At 48.5% G+C, this 12,237-nt stretch overlaps 2 protein-coding genes across 7 annotated transcripts in view; one reads left to right on the forward strand and one right to left on the reverse strand.

Annotated features, from left to right (window-relative positions):
- Nucleotides 1-2,073: 2,073 nt before the first annotated feature.
- On the forward strand, nucleotides 2,074-7,656 carry kat14 (lysine acetyltransferase 14). Of its 2 annotated transcripts, none has more exons than XM_046047254.1 (10): nucleotides 2,074-2,332; nucleotides 2,867-2,988; nucleotides 3,085-3,206; nucleotides 3,343-3,515; nucleotides 3,619-4,053; nucleotides 4,165-4,742; nucleotides 5,242-5,375; nucleotides 5,583-5,758; nucleotides 5,846-6,036; nucleotides 7,312-7,656. In XM_046047254.1, exons 1-10 carry the CDS (start codon nucleotides 2,074-2,076, stop codon nucleotides 7,483-7,485), a joined length of 2,364 nt encoding a protein of 787 aa, XP_045903210.1. In that variant the 3' UTR covers nucleotides 7,486-7,656. The 2 variants fall into 2 exon arrangements, with proteins under 2 accessions (XP_045903210.1, XP_045903211.1); XM_046047255.1 differs by having other exon boundaries at nucleotides 5,846-6,050; nucleotides 7,312-7,474.
- Nucleotides 7,657-9,048: 1,392 nt separating this feature from the next.
- Nucleotides 9,049-12,237, reverse strand: part of dzank1 (double zinc ribbon and ankyrin repeat domains 1) — a 16,611-nt gene continuing 13,422 nt past the window's right edge. For all 5 annotated transcript variants that reach the window (XM_046047256.1, XM_046047260.1, XM_046047261.1 and 2 more), the window contains exons 16-21: nucleotides 11,724-11,817; nucleotides 11,578-11,639; nucleotides 11,384-11,461; nucleotides 11,170-11,297; nucleotides 10,421-10,495; nucleotides 9,049-9,390 (exon numbers count right to left, since the gene is read on the reverse strand). In XM_046047256.1, the coding sequence (XP_045903212.1) occupies nucleotides 9,234-9,390; nucleotides 10,421-10,495; nucleotides 11,170-11,297; nucleotides 11,384-11,461; nucleotides 11,578-11,639; nucleotides 11,724-11,817 (594 nt within the window). In that variant the 3' untranslated portion in view covers nucleotides 9,049-9,233. The remainder of the gene's footprint in view (nucleotides 9,391-10,420; nucleotides 10,496-11,169; nucleotides 11,298-11,383; nucleotides 11,462-11,577; nucleotides 11,640-11,723; nucleotides 11,818-12,237) is intronic.

Below are 12,237 nucleotides of genomic sequence, written 5' to 3' on the forward strand. Positions count from 1 at the left end.
GCGACTTAAACCTGCGTCCTCTCCAGCGGCCAGCAGGGGGCGCCTTAAACCTGCGTCCTCTCCAGCGGCCAGCAGGGGGCGCCTTAAACCTGCGTCCTCTCCAGCGGCCAGCAGGGGGCGCCTTAAACCTGCATCCTCTCTAGAAGCCAGCAGGGGGCGACTTAAACCTGCGTCCTCTCCAGCGGCCAGCAGGGGGCGACTTAAACCTGCGTCCTCTCCAGCGGCCAGCAGGGGGCGACTTAAACCTGCATCCTCTCTAGAAGCCAGCAGGGGGCGACTTAAACCTGCATCCTCTCTAGAAGCCAGCAGGGGGCGACTTAAACCTGCGTCCTCTCTAGCGGCCAGCAGGGGGCGACTCCAGCGGCTGCAGAAAGAAGTGTGATTGCATAGAAGTCTGTGAGAAAATGTTTCTACTTGTCAGCTGATTTATTCCCTCAGTAAACACTTTCCTGACGAGTTTATGGTCTCAGTCGCTAGTTTCAAGTCTTCTTCAACACAGCATGATGTTCATTTAGTAAATTATGGTCCCATTTAGAGGAACAGAGACCAGGAAGCAGGGGAGGCTTTAGGGCGGGGCTACAAGCTGATTGACAGGATAGAGGCGACTCGTATCCGCTGCTCTGTGAACATTTAACCAGCGCCGCTGAAAAAGCTCATCAGCAGTCGCTGTTCATTTTTCAGTAAGTCTGTTTTGTCGCTAGCTAAAATTAGCATCCCGGCTAGAGCTGCACGATTTAGAGAAAAACTCTGCGATTATTGTGGATAATAACGCGAATGGCGATACAATTATAATGGAACAAATTGTACTATGAGTCTCTGCTCGCTTAATTATCAAGGAATGCGCAAAATACTGACATTTTGAAATGTGTATTTCTCAACTTGAACAAAGTGAAACAATATTTATAACAATAACAAGTAAAACAGAACGAGGGCAGCGTGTTGCTCTGCAGAGGAGGCGGCTAGAAGCAGCAAATATTGGCCCGCCGGCTCAACATACATCTGTCTAATGCAGAGACTCTATCCACAGCGTGGAGGAGGAACCGGACACGAGTGGATTAAATAAAGAGTATAATGTTGAGTTAATAGTACACTGTTAGTATAACAATAATATATTAAATACTACATTCAGTAGGTAAATTAAAATACAGTTTCTTACCACTTGAGAATTAAATCCAGTTACAGCTGTTTCATTTGGTGGGTTGTTTTTTAAATTTAATCCTTGTGCAAGCAAAAGGCTCTACGTCGATCTACTTGTCAATAATCATATTGTTCAACAATTTAAAGATTTGCTGCAGCACTTAAAACTTTTTTCACACAGGCTGTGATTGGTCGGTTGTGACTGACAGGCACGTCGGCTCTGTGAGAAGTTGATCGTTGAACAACTAAATGCAGCGAACGTTAAATGGCAGCGAGCCAAACCTTCTTTATCTTCTCCCAGTTTTCTTCTGTCTGACCCTCAGCTGCTTTTCTGATTGCACTGTAGGCCTGTCTGTTTTCAGAGGCACATGCGAGCGCCGGGTGTGGGCGGAGATAATGAGCAGACTGCAGCGCAGATGCCTGCAGACAGCTACAGCTGGGAAACACTGTAGGCTGCAGCAGAAACCTTACCTAGAACAAGTTTACATTTCATACCAACACCATGAAAAATGTTTTCCACAGGTTTTTCTGAGTGTCTGTCTCAGCGTGTTTTTTCTGAAACAGCCCCGCCCCCTTGGCGGCAGGCGGCTGCTGCGTCGTCGTCGCTCCGTATCAGCTCCACGCAGACGTGTGAACTTCCTGCTTAAAGCTGGATGTCGTTATTTTCAGAATCTTATTGGCTACAGGCTGGAGCGTTAAGAGTTAAATCGCACACTTTTTGTGGTTATGTAATCGCACATGAGGACATCGCGGTTAGATTAGATTCATTGTGCAGCGCTGCTCCCTGCTGATATCACAGTTAACGTGAATTACAGAACGGGTTTGAGTGCAGCAGAGTTTGTATTTTCAGAGCAGCTCTGTTCTGGAAAAAGGTTGATGTTTTTTGTCGCCGGACGTTTCCCCGTACAGGTGTGTCGCTGTGACTGAGGACCAGCGATGGACAGCAGCAGTGAGCAGCCCGGTGGAGGCGAGGACGAGACGGCCTGTACGTCGGCCTCAGAGGGTCTGGAGGAGGGGGAGGTGGAGGGCGAGACCCTTCTGATCGTGGAGTCGGAGGATCAGGGGTCGGTGGATCTGTCACATGACCAGAGCGGAGACTCTCTGACCAGCGACGTGGGCGAGGAGACGGACGGAGGCTGGGCCTGTGAGGACATGTCCTTCTACTGCGACCGCTGCCACAAGTGGATCCCTGCAGGTGAGGCTCAGAGTCTAGACCTTATTGTCACTGCTGTTGTCCCGTGAAGAATGAAAAGACGAGCCCCGCCCACCTTCTCACCTCCACCAGCGGACCAATCGCTGAGTGATGTGGCTGTGACGTCAGATGGCGTGTGGAGCTTTTGTCTTCCTCTTCAGGCAGAGAGGATGATCACTGTGTCAGTCGAACGACGTTCATCCGCTAACGCCACATTACAGCCACACAGAGTCTCGGGCTGGATTCCAGAAGTAAACAGAGACAAATATCCACAGTTCCATAACAATGATCCATGATTAAGGTTGAGTAAATGTAAGAGCTACACAGTATGGAAGCCTGTAGGGGACAATTTTAAAATGTAGTAATAAAGTAAACGTGACCCTGTCTGTTCTGTAATGTAGGTAAAACTAATCAAATACAGAATTGAAATGAAGATTGGCAGGATATTTATAAATGTGAAGGTTCACGTCAGAGATTTCTTCTCTGGGTTAAAGCTGAAAAAAGGGTGTTTCTGTCCTGTTTGACTCTGTTTTTCAGCTCAGCTCCGCGGGGAGCAGCCCAGCTACCTGAAAGGAGACAACTTCTTTAAATTCATCTGCTCCGACTGCTCCGAGGACGCCAAGGAGAGCTTTGAGAGGATGAGGCTCACCTGGCAGCAGGTACGAGCTCTGCTGCTCACTGCAGACACGCTTATTATCAGTGAAGGACACTGTGAGCGCAGTAAAGACGTTATCGTGTGTGTGTGTGTGTGTCAGGTGGTGATGTTGGCCATGTACAACCTGTCTCTGGAGGGGACGGGTCGCCAGGGTTACTTCAGGTGGAAAGAAGACATCTGCGCTTTCATTGGCCGACACTGGAACTTCCTGCTGGGAACAAGGTCACTGTAACTTTGATTTATCTGAATTTATTACACTGCTGGTCACGTGATGTAGCTGTCTGTCGACGGGCCGTTCAGCACGCCGTCCTGCTTGATTGGTCCAGAAGATGACGAGTTTCCTGTTGCTGTGCGGCAGGAAGAAGACGTCGACGTGGTGGAGCACTGTGGCCGGCTGTCTGTCGGTCGGCAGTCCCACCTTCTTCCGTTCAGGAGCGCAGGAGTTCGGTGAGCCTGGCTGGTGGAAGCTGGTCCAGAACAGACCTCCAACTCTGAGACCTGAGGTGGACAAATCCACCACCAAGACCAAAGGTGACCCCCACCTGGACCCAACCAGGAGCGCTCTGTTCAAATCCTTTAGCGAACCCCTCGCAGGTAAATGACGCTGAGCTGATATTTCGTTGTTCCTCTGCAGCCTTGAAACCTGCCGTGGACCCGATCATCACCGTGGAGGGCCTGAGGAAGCGCGGGGCCAGGAACCCTGTGGAGAGCGCCATGCAGCTGAAGGAAAAACGCTCTCGCACACAAGAGGCCAAAGACATCCGGCGAGCTCAGAAGGAGGCGGTGGGAGGCTTCACCGACCGCAGCGCCTCATCCACGCCTGTCAAACTGGCCGGATGCCGTGGAGGGGGAGCCGGACGCCGGCCCGACCTCGTCCTGGAGAAAGGTGAGGTCATCGATTTCTCCTCGCTCAGCTCTTCAGACAGAACACCGCTCACCAGCCCGTCGCCTTCACCGTCGCCTGACTTTTCCGGCCCGGGAACGCCGGCTTCTCATTCAGCAACACCCAGCCTGCTGTCAGAGGCGGACCTCATCCCTGACCCCATGCCTCCACAGGCTCTGTTCCACGGTGAGTTTACGTCATCCAGGTGTTTTCTCCTAAAGCAACATTTACTAAATGAACCAGTTGTGAGTAGTTGTTGTTTTAACGTCGCGTCCTCTCTGCTGCTTGGACCTCCAGACGACGAGGAGATGGAGGGAATGATCGACCCGGGGATGGAGTACATCCCTCCTCCCAGCGCCAACCTTGTCACCCGCAAGAAGCTGCGGACAGCACCGCCGCACATTAAATGTGAAGGCGAGAGCGAGGACGACGAAGGCCGCGAGGACGACTTTGAAGAGCCAGTGGGACGAAGCGAAGGTCCGTCTCACTCTGCCGGCGTCGGTGCCGGTGGGCCCGAGCGAAGGAGGATAACTCACCCTGAGAAAGCAGATGCGTCCGGCGGCGTCTCCCAGAGTCCTCGTTATGCCCTGCTCAGTCTTTACGAGGAGAGGATGTTGCTGCGACGGCTGGAGGCCTGCCCGCTGGCCTTGGCTGTCACCCCGCAGGCCAAACGCCTCCACAGGAAGCTGCTGGTCCGCCAGGCCAAGAGGCAGAGAGGGCTTCCCCTGCTGGACATCGACCGGGCCGTCAGCGCTACCCTCAGCCTGGTGGGAGGTATCTACGGCGCCCAGGAGGTGGGGACAATGATGCGAGGTGGAATCATGGGGAAATACTGCACCAGCAGCCAGGAGCTGCGTATTCTTGATCGCTTCCAGGTACCTTCAACATTTATAATGGTCTTAGTCAGTCAGTTGCCCTTAATCTGTCTCTGAGTCTCCCTCCAGTCGTGTCCTAGCACCCTGTTTCAGCTGGAATGATATTAAGGAAGTGGTCTCTTAATGTCTCTTAATGTTGTATTGTGGGAAACTCTGCCCTGTACAGAGTCGGCTATATTTCTTACAACAGAATCTGAGAAGACTACAAAATACAGTAGGTCATAATAAATAGGAAATGATTTCATTTTGTAAGCTCAGTTTCTCTGAACATTGTTCTAAACTCTCTGCCAGTGTTGTTCTCACCAGTCCACCAACAGCCCGCTGTTGTAAGAAAGGATTCAGGAAAACTGCTGTTACAGCTGAATAGCTACCCTTCAGTAATTAGGGAGACTGAAAGAGCAACGTCTGTGGAAAATGTGTAACAATTGTGGTTTGTTTGGGATGCTGAACGCCGAGAGAAGCAGCGACGTAGACTTGACATAAATGTGTTTGTGTGCAGACCAACCTTTCTAGCAGAAGAGGCTTCCAGCAGACCTCGATGCCCTTCTGCAATCGTCTGATGGGAGCAGAGGGCAGTTTGGACCAGAGCATCAAGAGTCCGTACACCTCCCGCATCCTGAAACCGTACATCAGGTAGAGAGTCTTCTAAAACATTTGATCAGGTAGTCCCGAAACCTTTGAGTCCGGAGACCTTTGGTCAGGTAGACCTTCTGTCTGGTAGAGTCCTGAGGCCTTACATTTGATAAAGAAGGTCTTGTGACATCTTCTGACCTCCATGTTTGTAATAGTTGTACTTGTAGTACATGGTACAGCAGAAGTACCTCTGTGTGTGTTCCTCAGGAGGGATTATGAGAGTTGTCCGGTGAAACTGAGGTTGTTGGCAGAGATCAGGGCTTACCCTCACAGGAAGGATCCCGACTGGGTCCCTGAACCCAACGCCTCCATCGACTACTGCTACGTCCGCCCAAACCACATCCCCTCCGTCAACGCCATGTGTCACGACAGCTTCTGGCCAGGTAGCACAGGCGCAGATCCTTTTACTTGCACAGAACCATCCGACCGTGAATCAAACCTACCGTTTGCTGGGTCCTCTCCTCCTCCAGGTGTGGACCTGTCAGAGTGCCTGCAGTACCCGGACTTCAGCGTGGTCGTCCTCTATAAGAAAGTCGTGGTCGGCTTTGGTTTCATGGTGCCAGACGTGAAGTACAACGAGGCCTACATCTCCTTCCTGCTGGTCCATCCTGAGTGGAGGAAGGCCGGCATCGGCACCTTCATTATCTACCATCTCATCCAGGTGAGTCTGCAGAGGTCAGTCGAGCGAGGTCGGTACTGTTTAAACATGTGACATTGGCATTTTGAAAACTTGAGCGTGGTTCTTGTAAGGAAAGCTTTGTTAAATCAACATTAAATTATTAACAGGATCAGCGCTTTTAGCAGGTTTCTTATTCGTACTTGTATCAGCTGGTTAAACTACAAAATCAACTGTTTGCTCTTAGTTAGTAAATGTTCATTGTAAACTGGTGGCTGGACACAAACAGACTCTATGTTTTATATTGAAGCTAACGTTAGCTAAGCTGTGGGCTACAGCTGCTGCTAATGAACATGCAGCAAACATGCAGCAAACATGCAGATAACGTGCCGCTAACATGCCGCTAACATGCCGCTAACATGCCGCTAACATGCCGCTAACATGCCGCTAACATGCAGCTAACATGCAGCTAACATGCCGCTAACATGCCGCTAACATGCCGCTAACATGCCGCAAACATGCCGCAAACATGCCGCAAACATGCCGCTAACATGCCGCTAACATGCCGCTAACATGCAGCAAACATGCAGCAAACATGCAGCAAACATGCAGCAAACATGCCGCTAACATGCCGCTAACATGCCGCTAACATGCCGCAAACATGCAGCAAACATGCAGCAAACATGCAGCAAACATGCCGCTAACATGCCGCTAACATGCCGCTAACATGCCGCTAACATGCCGCTAACATGCCGCTAACATGCCGCAAACATGCCGCAAACATGCCGCAAACATGCCGCTAACATGCCGCAAACATGCCGCTAACATGCCGCTAACATGAAGCTAACATGCCGCTAACATGCAGAGAGACCAGCTCTCAGCTCTCCTGCTGCTACAGCTAACATCACAACAGCAGCGTGTCTTGGTGAACTAGAGAGGAAGCTGTGGTCGAGTCATTAAACGTTACAGGGAGTAGAAACAGAAACCCCAGCGTTGTCTGAAACATAATGAAGCAGAGTAACGTTAGCTCAGTTTAGTTTAGATGACATCTGATATTTAGATATGACTCACCAGCAGTTTGTCGTTGTTATCATCAAAGACGACAACACGGCATCACAAAGTACAGTTCTGCTTTTAAATGATTTGAATAATGAGGGAGTAAAGTTATTGTTATCGCTGGCCGGGTTTCTAGATTCAGACGAATCAGGTGTTTGATTTAGTATTTCTTAAATCTCCTCTTTGTGTTTAAAGTTATCCAAAGTTAGGACTGAACGAGAGAGTGTGAAGTCGGCCTCACGCTGGCGTGTTGTTGTTTTCCAGACGTGCATGGGGAAAGACGTGACGCTGCACGTGTCGGCCAGTAATCCCGCCATGCTGCTTTATCAGAAGTTCGGATTCAAAGCCGAGGAGTACATCCTGGACTTCTACGATAAATATTACCCCGTGGACAGCACCGAGTGCCGGCACGCCTTCTTCCTCCGGCTGAGACGCTGAGAGTCTGCAGCACAACGACGGGCTCAAAGGCCAAAGGACAGTATCTGCTGAAGGACGGGGGGGGGGGGATTTTTGGGACTGTCGGTGCTTTCAGAAGAAATTTACAACCAAGGAATTCTGACAAACAATAATGTAGAAATGTTGCTCAAATAAATGAAACTAAACTGTGAAGAAGTTCTTTCAGAGCAGAAACACACAAGGAGAACGTCTCTGGGAAGATCAGAATAAATCTGATGTCTGGTTTCATATCAGCTGCTCAGCGACCGACCAGCTGGGGACCCGTTCTCAGCTTAACCGGCCGTGACCAACACACACACACACACACACACTAAAACATGACGAAGGAAACTCACCGACAGTGTGAACGCCTAAAGAAACAGGCGTAGTCTATTGCGTTGATTTAAAGTGTTCTTATGAGCTGGATGAAAATATCAGCCTTATTCTTTCTGCTCGGCTGTGTGTCGGCGTTTCCACATTAAAAGACTCGCACTGAATTAATTTATTTAACACACTCAAAGTGTCCAAACATGAATGAACTTCATAAAGCGATGAAACGCTTCAGTCTCTCAGTCAAATAGTGACTGAAAGACTGAATCTGAACGTTTATGCAGCTGAAAACTCTGTGAACATGTCTACAGTCTCTGTAGTCTTAGAAAGCTACACTAACCTAAATTAATCAGCCTACGTTCATATTAAAATTTAGTATTTCAGTATCTCTACCAAACTGCTCCTAATATAAAGCCTCACATCAGAACAATAAAACGGCTGCGTCAGGCTGTGTGAAACAACTGGGAGCAAATAAAAAATATTAAAGACATTTAAAGGCAGTAAGTAGTCTGATCCTGCTGTGCTGTAAAAACCTGTAGGCAACAATCAGTCTCTGTAGGATTATATCGCTGGAGTCAAGAGTTTCTCCACAAACATCAAGCAGCCTATTGGCTAAAACAGTCTGTGGGATTTCCTACAGATGGTGATGTCATTTTCCAGAGAGCTGATTGGTCAGTAGGCGGCGTTTTCACAGAGTTGATCTGTTATCCGGAACATAACCTGATCCGGAGCAGGTTAGCTGTTCAGCATCAGTTACCATGGAGATCTACCCCGGTAACAAGTGAACCACCTTCGTGGTGCTGAAAACCCAGCAGGGTTAACCCCGAAGTGACCCGGATAAACTCAGATCCTGCTTCGTGGTGCAGACACCTGCCGCTGTGAAGAGGGAATCACAGGTGAGAAAAGTCAAAAGGCGAGTTGTCTTTTATAAAACACATAAAGTCAGAGCAGACCGATGCAGGCAGAGAGAGGCAGATTAAAGTTATTTCATTGTCCGTGTTTTATAATGAACACACAGTTGAAGCAATCCCAGTCAGAAAAGCCAATGTGGATCCTAATAAAGAGAATTTTCCAATAAAGCACAATTACAAAAAAGTTTGTGTGCCGTCAGTTATAGTTGTTAAAGACAATCGCAATCAGCCAGGACACATAGCAAAGGTTAGCTAGCTCTGTGTCCCTGCCAGAGAGCCGCCTCCGTTTATTTTCACCACCAAACAGACTTTAGTCAAGACACGCTGTTTTTCACAACTTTTTATTCATCGACGAAGTTTAAAATCTAGTAAAAAGTATCTCAATCAAAATACCATCCTCTCCCAGCAGCCACTGCTTCAGGATCGTAAAGAGTCCGGTGTTTCTGTGCTACAAGCCTGAAGGTGAAGTCTGTCACAACATCTGGATGTTTGGGACGAAACGAGGCAGATTCAGAAAACATCCGGGTTCACTTTTCCCAGTTTGCCCAGTAAGTCCAGTCCGGTCTGGGCAGCCAGCAGAGACACCATGCTGTTGCAGCCGGAGTTCACCGCCACGTCGTACGCCGTCTGCCCGCTGGCGTTCCTCCGCCTCACGCTGGCCTTACAGCTGAAACCAGGAGAAGAGATCATCATCTCGTGGTGACATCAGGAGGAGGGAGGAGTTACAACAACAGCTGTTTCCCTTAAACTCTGTCTCTATTTATTGAAAGTGAAAATCATAAATCAGAAGTACAACGAAAAAGTAAAGTTCTGACTGAGTGAAGTGACCCGGGAGTGTTTCAGAGGCAGCCACGATGAGAGCTGGTCGGATTCTCTAAACGCTGAGCAAACGAGCCTCCATGCTTCCTTTCATATCTCCTTTAGCATAGGGCACACCGGACCATCCTTTACCAAAGGAAAGGAGAGAACGCCGTCCCACAATTCCTTGCGGCGGCAACATTTAAAGCAACGCACGTTCTCAAACTCAAACGATAAAATCCATTAACCACATTTAGCAAAATCCTGCAACACAGACGCACATCATGATGCTTTAATAAGACTCAGACAGTTTCCTTCTGTTTCAGCCCAATTTCATGTTTCAGATTGTTTAAATATGCCATAAAGTGTTAAATTCGAATGTTCTACAATAAAAAAAGAAATGACCGACCCTGGAAGTGACCATCGGCTATAAGCCTTTTCTCTCTTGTGCCATAACTTGCTGATATTCACGTGTCTTGAACTGTGAACGATAACGGAGACCCGTGCGAGCTGTTTCTGGTCTAACATGATCAAAGTGAGGAGAATGTTGCAGCCTGTAGCCTTCAGCAATATCAGCCACAGATGCCGACATTGGTCTCATTAAAGGCAACAATCAAGCTGGACGACCTCGACAGTAAATGTCATGTAATAACTGGGATTCATGTTGATGAATATGGCAGGAGGGTGAACAAGCGTTCTCGTCACAGAGGTCATAGATGGGTTGTACACTTAACTGAATTATTTAATTTATACATTTTCTGTCTTTAACGGAAATTTTAATTTAAACCGATGAAGATGTGTGAGAAATGTCACCGGGTCACAAACAGGCCGTCGTCCTGAGCTCATGATGGAGATACGTGGTTTTCACTGGACATGTTTGAATTACAGGTGCATCTTACCTGAGCAGGACTCGAGCACACTGCAGACCTTCAGAGCCCAGAGCTGCGGCTTCATGCAGGGCCGAGTTCTTCATCCTGAGGAGGAGGAGGAGGAGGAGTTCACCTTCATCACGTGTTGCATCATCAGCACTACGAGCTGCACGAGTCATCGAGCAGTAACCGCTGACGCCTCTTCTCAGTTCAATTTAAATAATAACTGATCCGTCACATTATTTGTTAACCGTTTTCACCTCATCGTGCAGCGATAATCAGCCTTTAATTTATTACAGTCCGACTGAAAAATCAGCGTGCCGATATTATCGGCCGATACGAGCTTTATCTTGGTCGTCTCGTAACTACACAAAACAAAATCTGTGTTTCTGAAAAGGAGGAGAAAAATAGAACATTGGCCGATAAGTCGGAATTTAAACTCCTCAAATATAAATATCGGTATCTGTCTTAAAAATGTGTTTGTGTTATGTTTTGTTTATGTTTGTGTTTATGTTTTGTTTGTGTTATGTTTTGTTTATGTTTGTGTTTGTTTTGTTTGTGTTTATGCTTTGTTTGTGTTTGTTTGTTTGTTTATGTTTTGTTTGTGTTTGTTTGTTTGTTTATGTTTTGTTTGTGTTTATGTTTTTGTTTTGTTTGTGTTTATGTTTTTGTTTTGTTTGTGTTTATGTTTTGTTTATGTTTGTGTTTATGTTTTGTTTGTTTGCATTTGTGTTTTGTTTGTGTTTGTTTGTTTATGTTTTGTTTATGTTTCTGCTCACCGTCCGGACTGCTGGTCCACGTCTGCTCCACGCTGCACTAAAACAGGAATTGCGTCACGGTGACCGTTCACCACGGCAACCGCCAGAGCATGTCTGCCGTCGCTGCCGCAGCAGGAAGGCTCCGCCCCCTGATTATGACACAAACAGGCCAATCAGTGTACACAGCGCCAGGTGATGCAGAGGAGGCTGCCGATTGGCTGTTAGGGGCTTGTACCTGATCCAGGAGCTGCTGGATGACGCTGATCTGACCTCGACCCGGACCCAGCTCCTTCAGCAGCTGGGCATCCTTCACCTGGAACCAGGAGAACCAATCAGAGTGGAGCTTTCAATTTTCTGGAACTGGAAGTCCTGAAGCAAGTCTGCATCACAAAGGTGAGTTTAGATCTGTTTCCATTTCTGTTTCCTTACTGGAGGTTTGGATGTCAGGTTTGGTTTGGCAGCTTTCATCGCACCTGCGGGCCGATCGCTTCCTGTCAGAACAAGAAACATCCAGTTAGCAGCTGCTTTTTAAAATCCAGCTCTCAAAGTGTGTCACATTTTAAAAACGCTCTTACTGAGACTGCTGCTGTCGGCTGATCGCTCTGTGACGCTGCTCAGAGTCTCCGTCCCACCTGCAGTCAGGCCGAGAACATCACCTGCTGGACCCACCTGTAACCAGACACAAGGTCACCCGCTGGACCCACCTGTAACCAGACACAAGGTCACCCGCTGGACCCACCTGTAACCAGACACAAGGTCACCTGCTGGACCCACCTGTAACCAGACACAAGGTCACCTGCTGGACCCACCTGTAACCAGACACAAGGTCACCTGCTGGACCCACCTGTAACCAGACACACCGTCACCTGCTGGACCCACCTGTAACCAGACACAAGGTCACCTGCTAAGGTCACCTGCTGGACCCACCTGTAACCAGACACAAGGTCACCTGCTAAGGTCACCTGCTGGACCCACCTGTAACCAGACACACGGTCACCCGCTGGACCCACCTGTAACCAGACACAAGGTCACCCGCTGGACCCACCTGTAACCAGACACACCGTCACCTGCTGGACCCACCTGTAACCA

The sequence above is a fragment of the Micropterus dolomieu genome, linkage group LG04 (genome assembly GCF_021292245.1).
Source record: "Micropterus dolomieu isolate WLL.071019.BEF.003 ecotype Adirondacks linkage group LG04, ASM2129224v1, whole genome shotgun sequence".
Lineage (NCBI taxonomy): Eukaryota > Metazoa > Chordata > Actinopteri > Centrarchiformes > Centrarchidae > Micropterus > Micropterus dolomieu.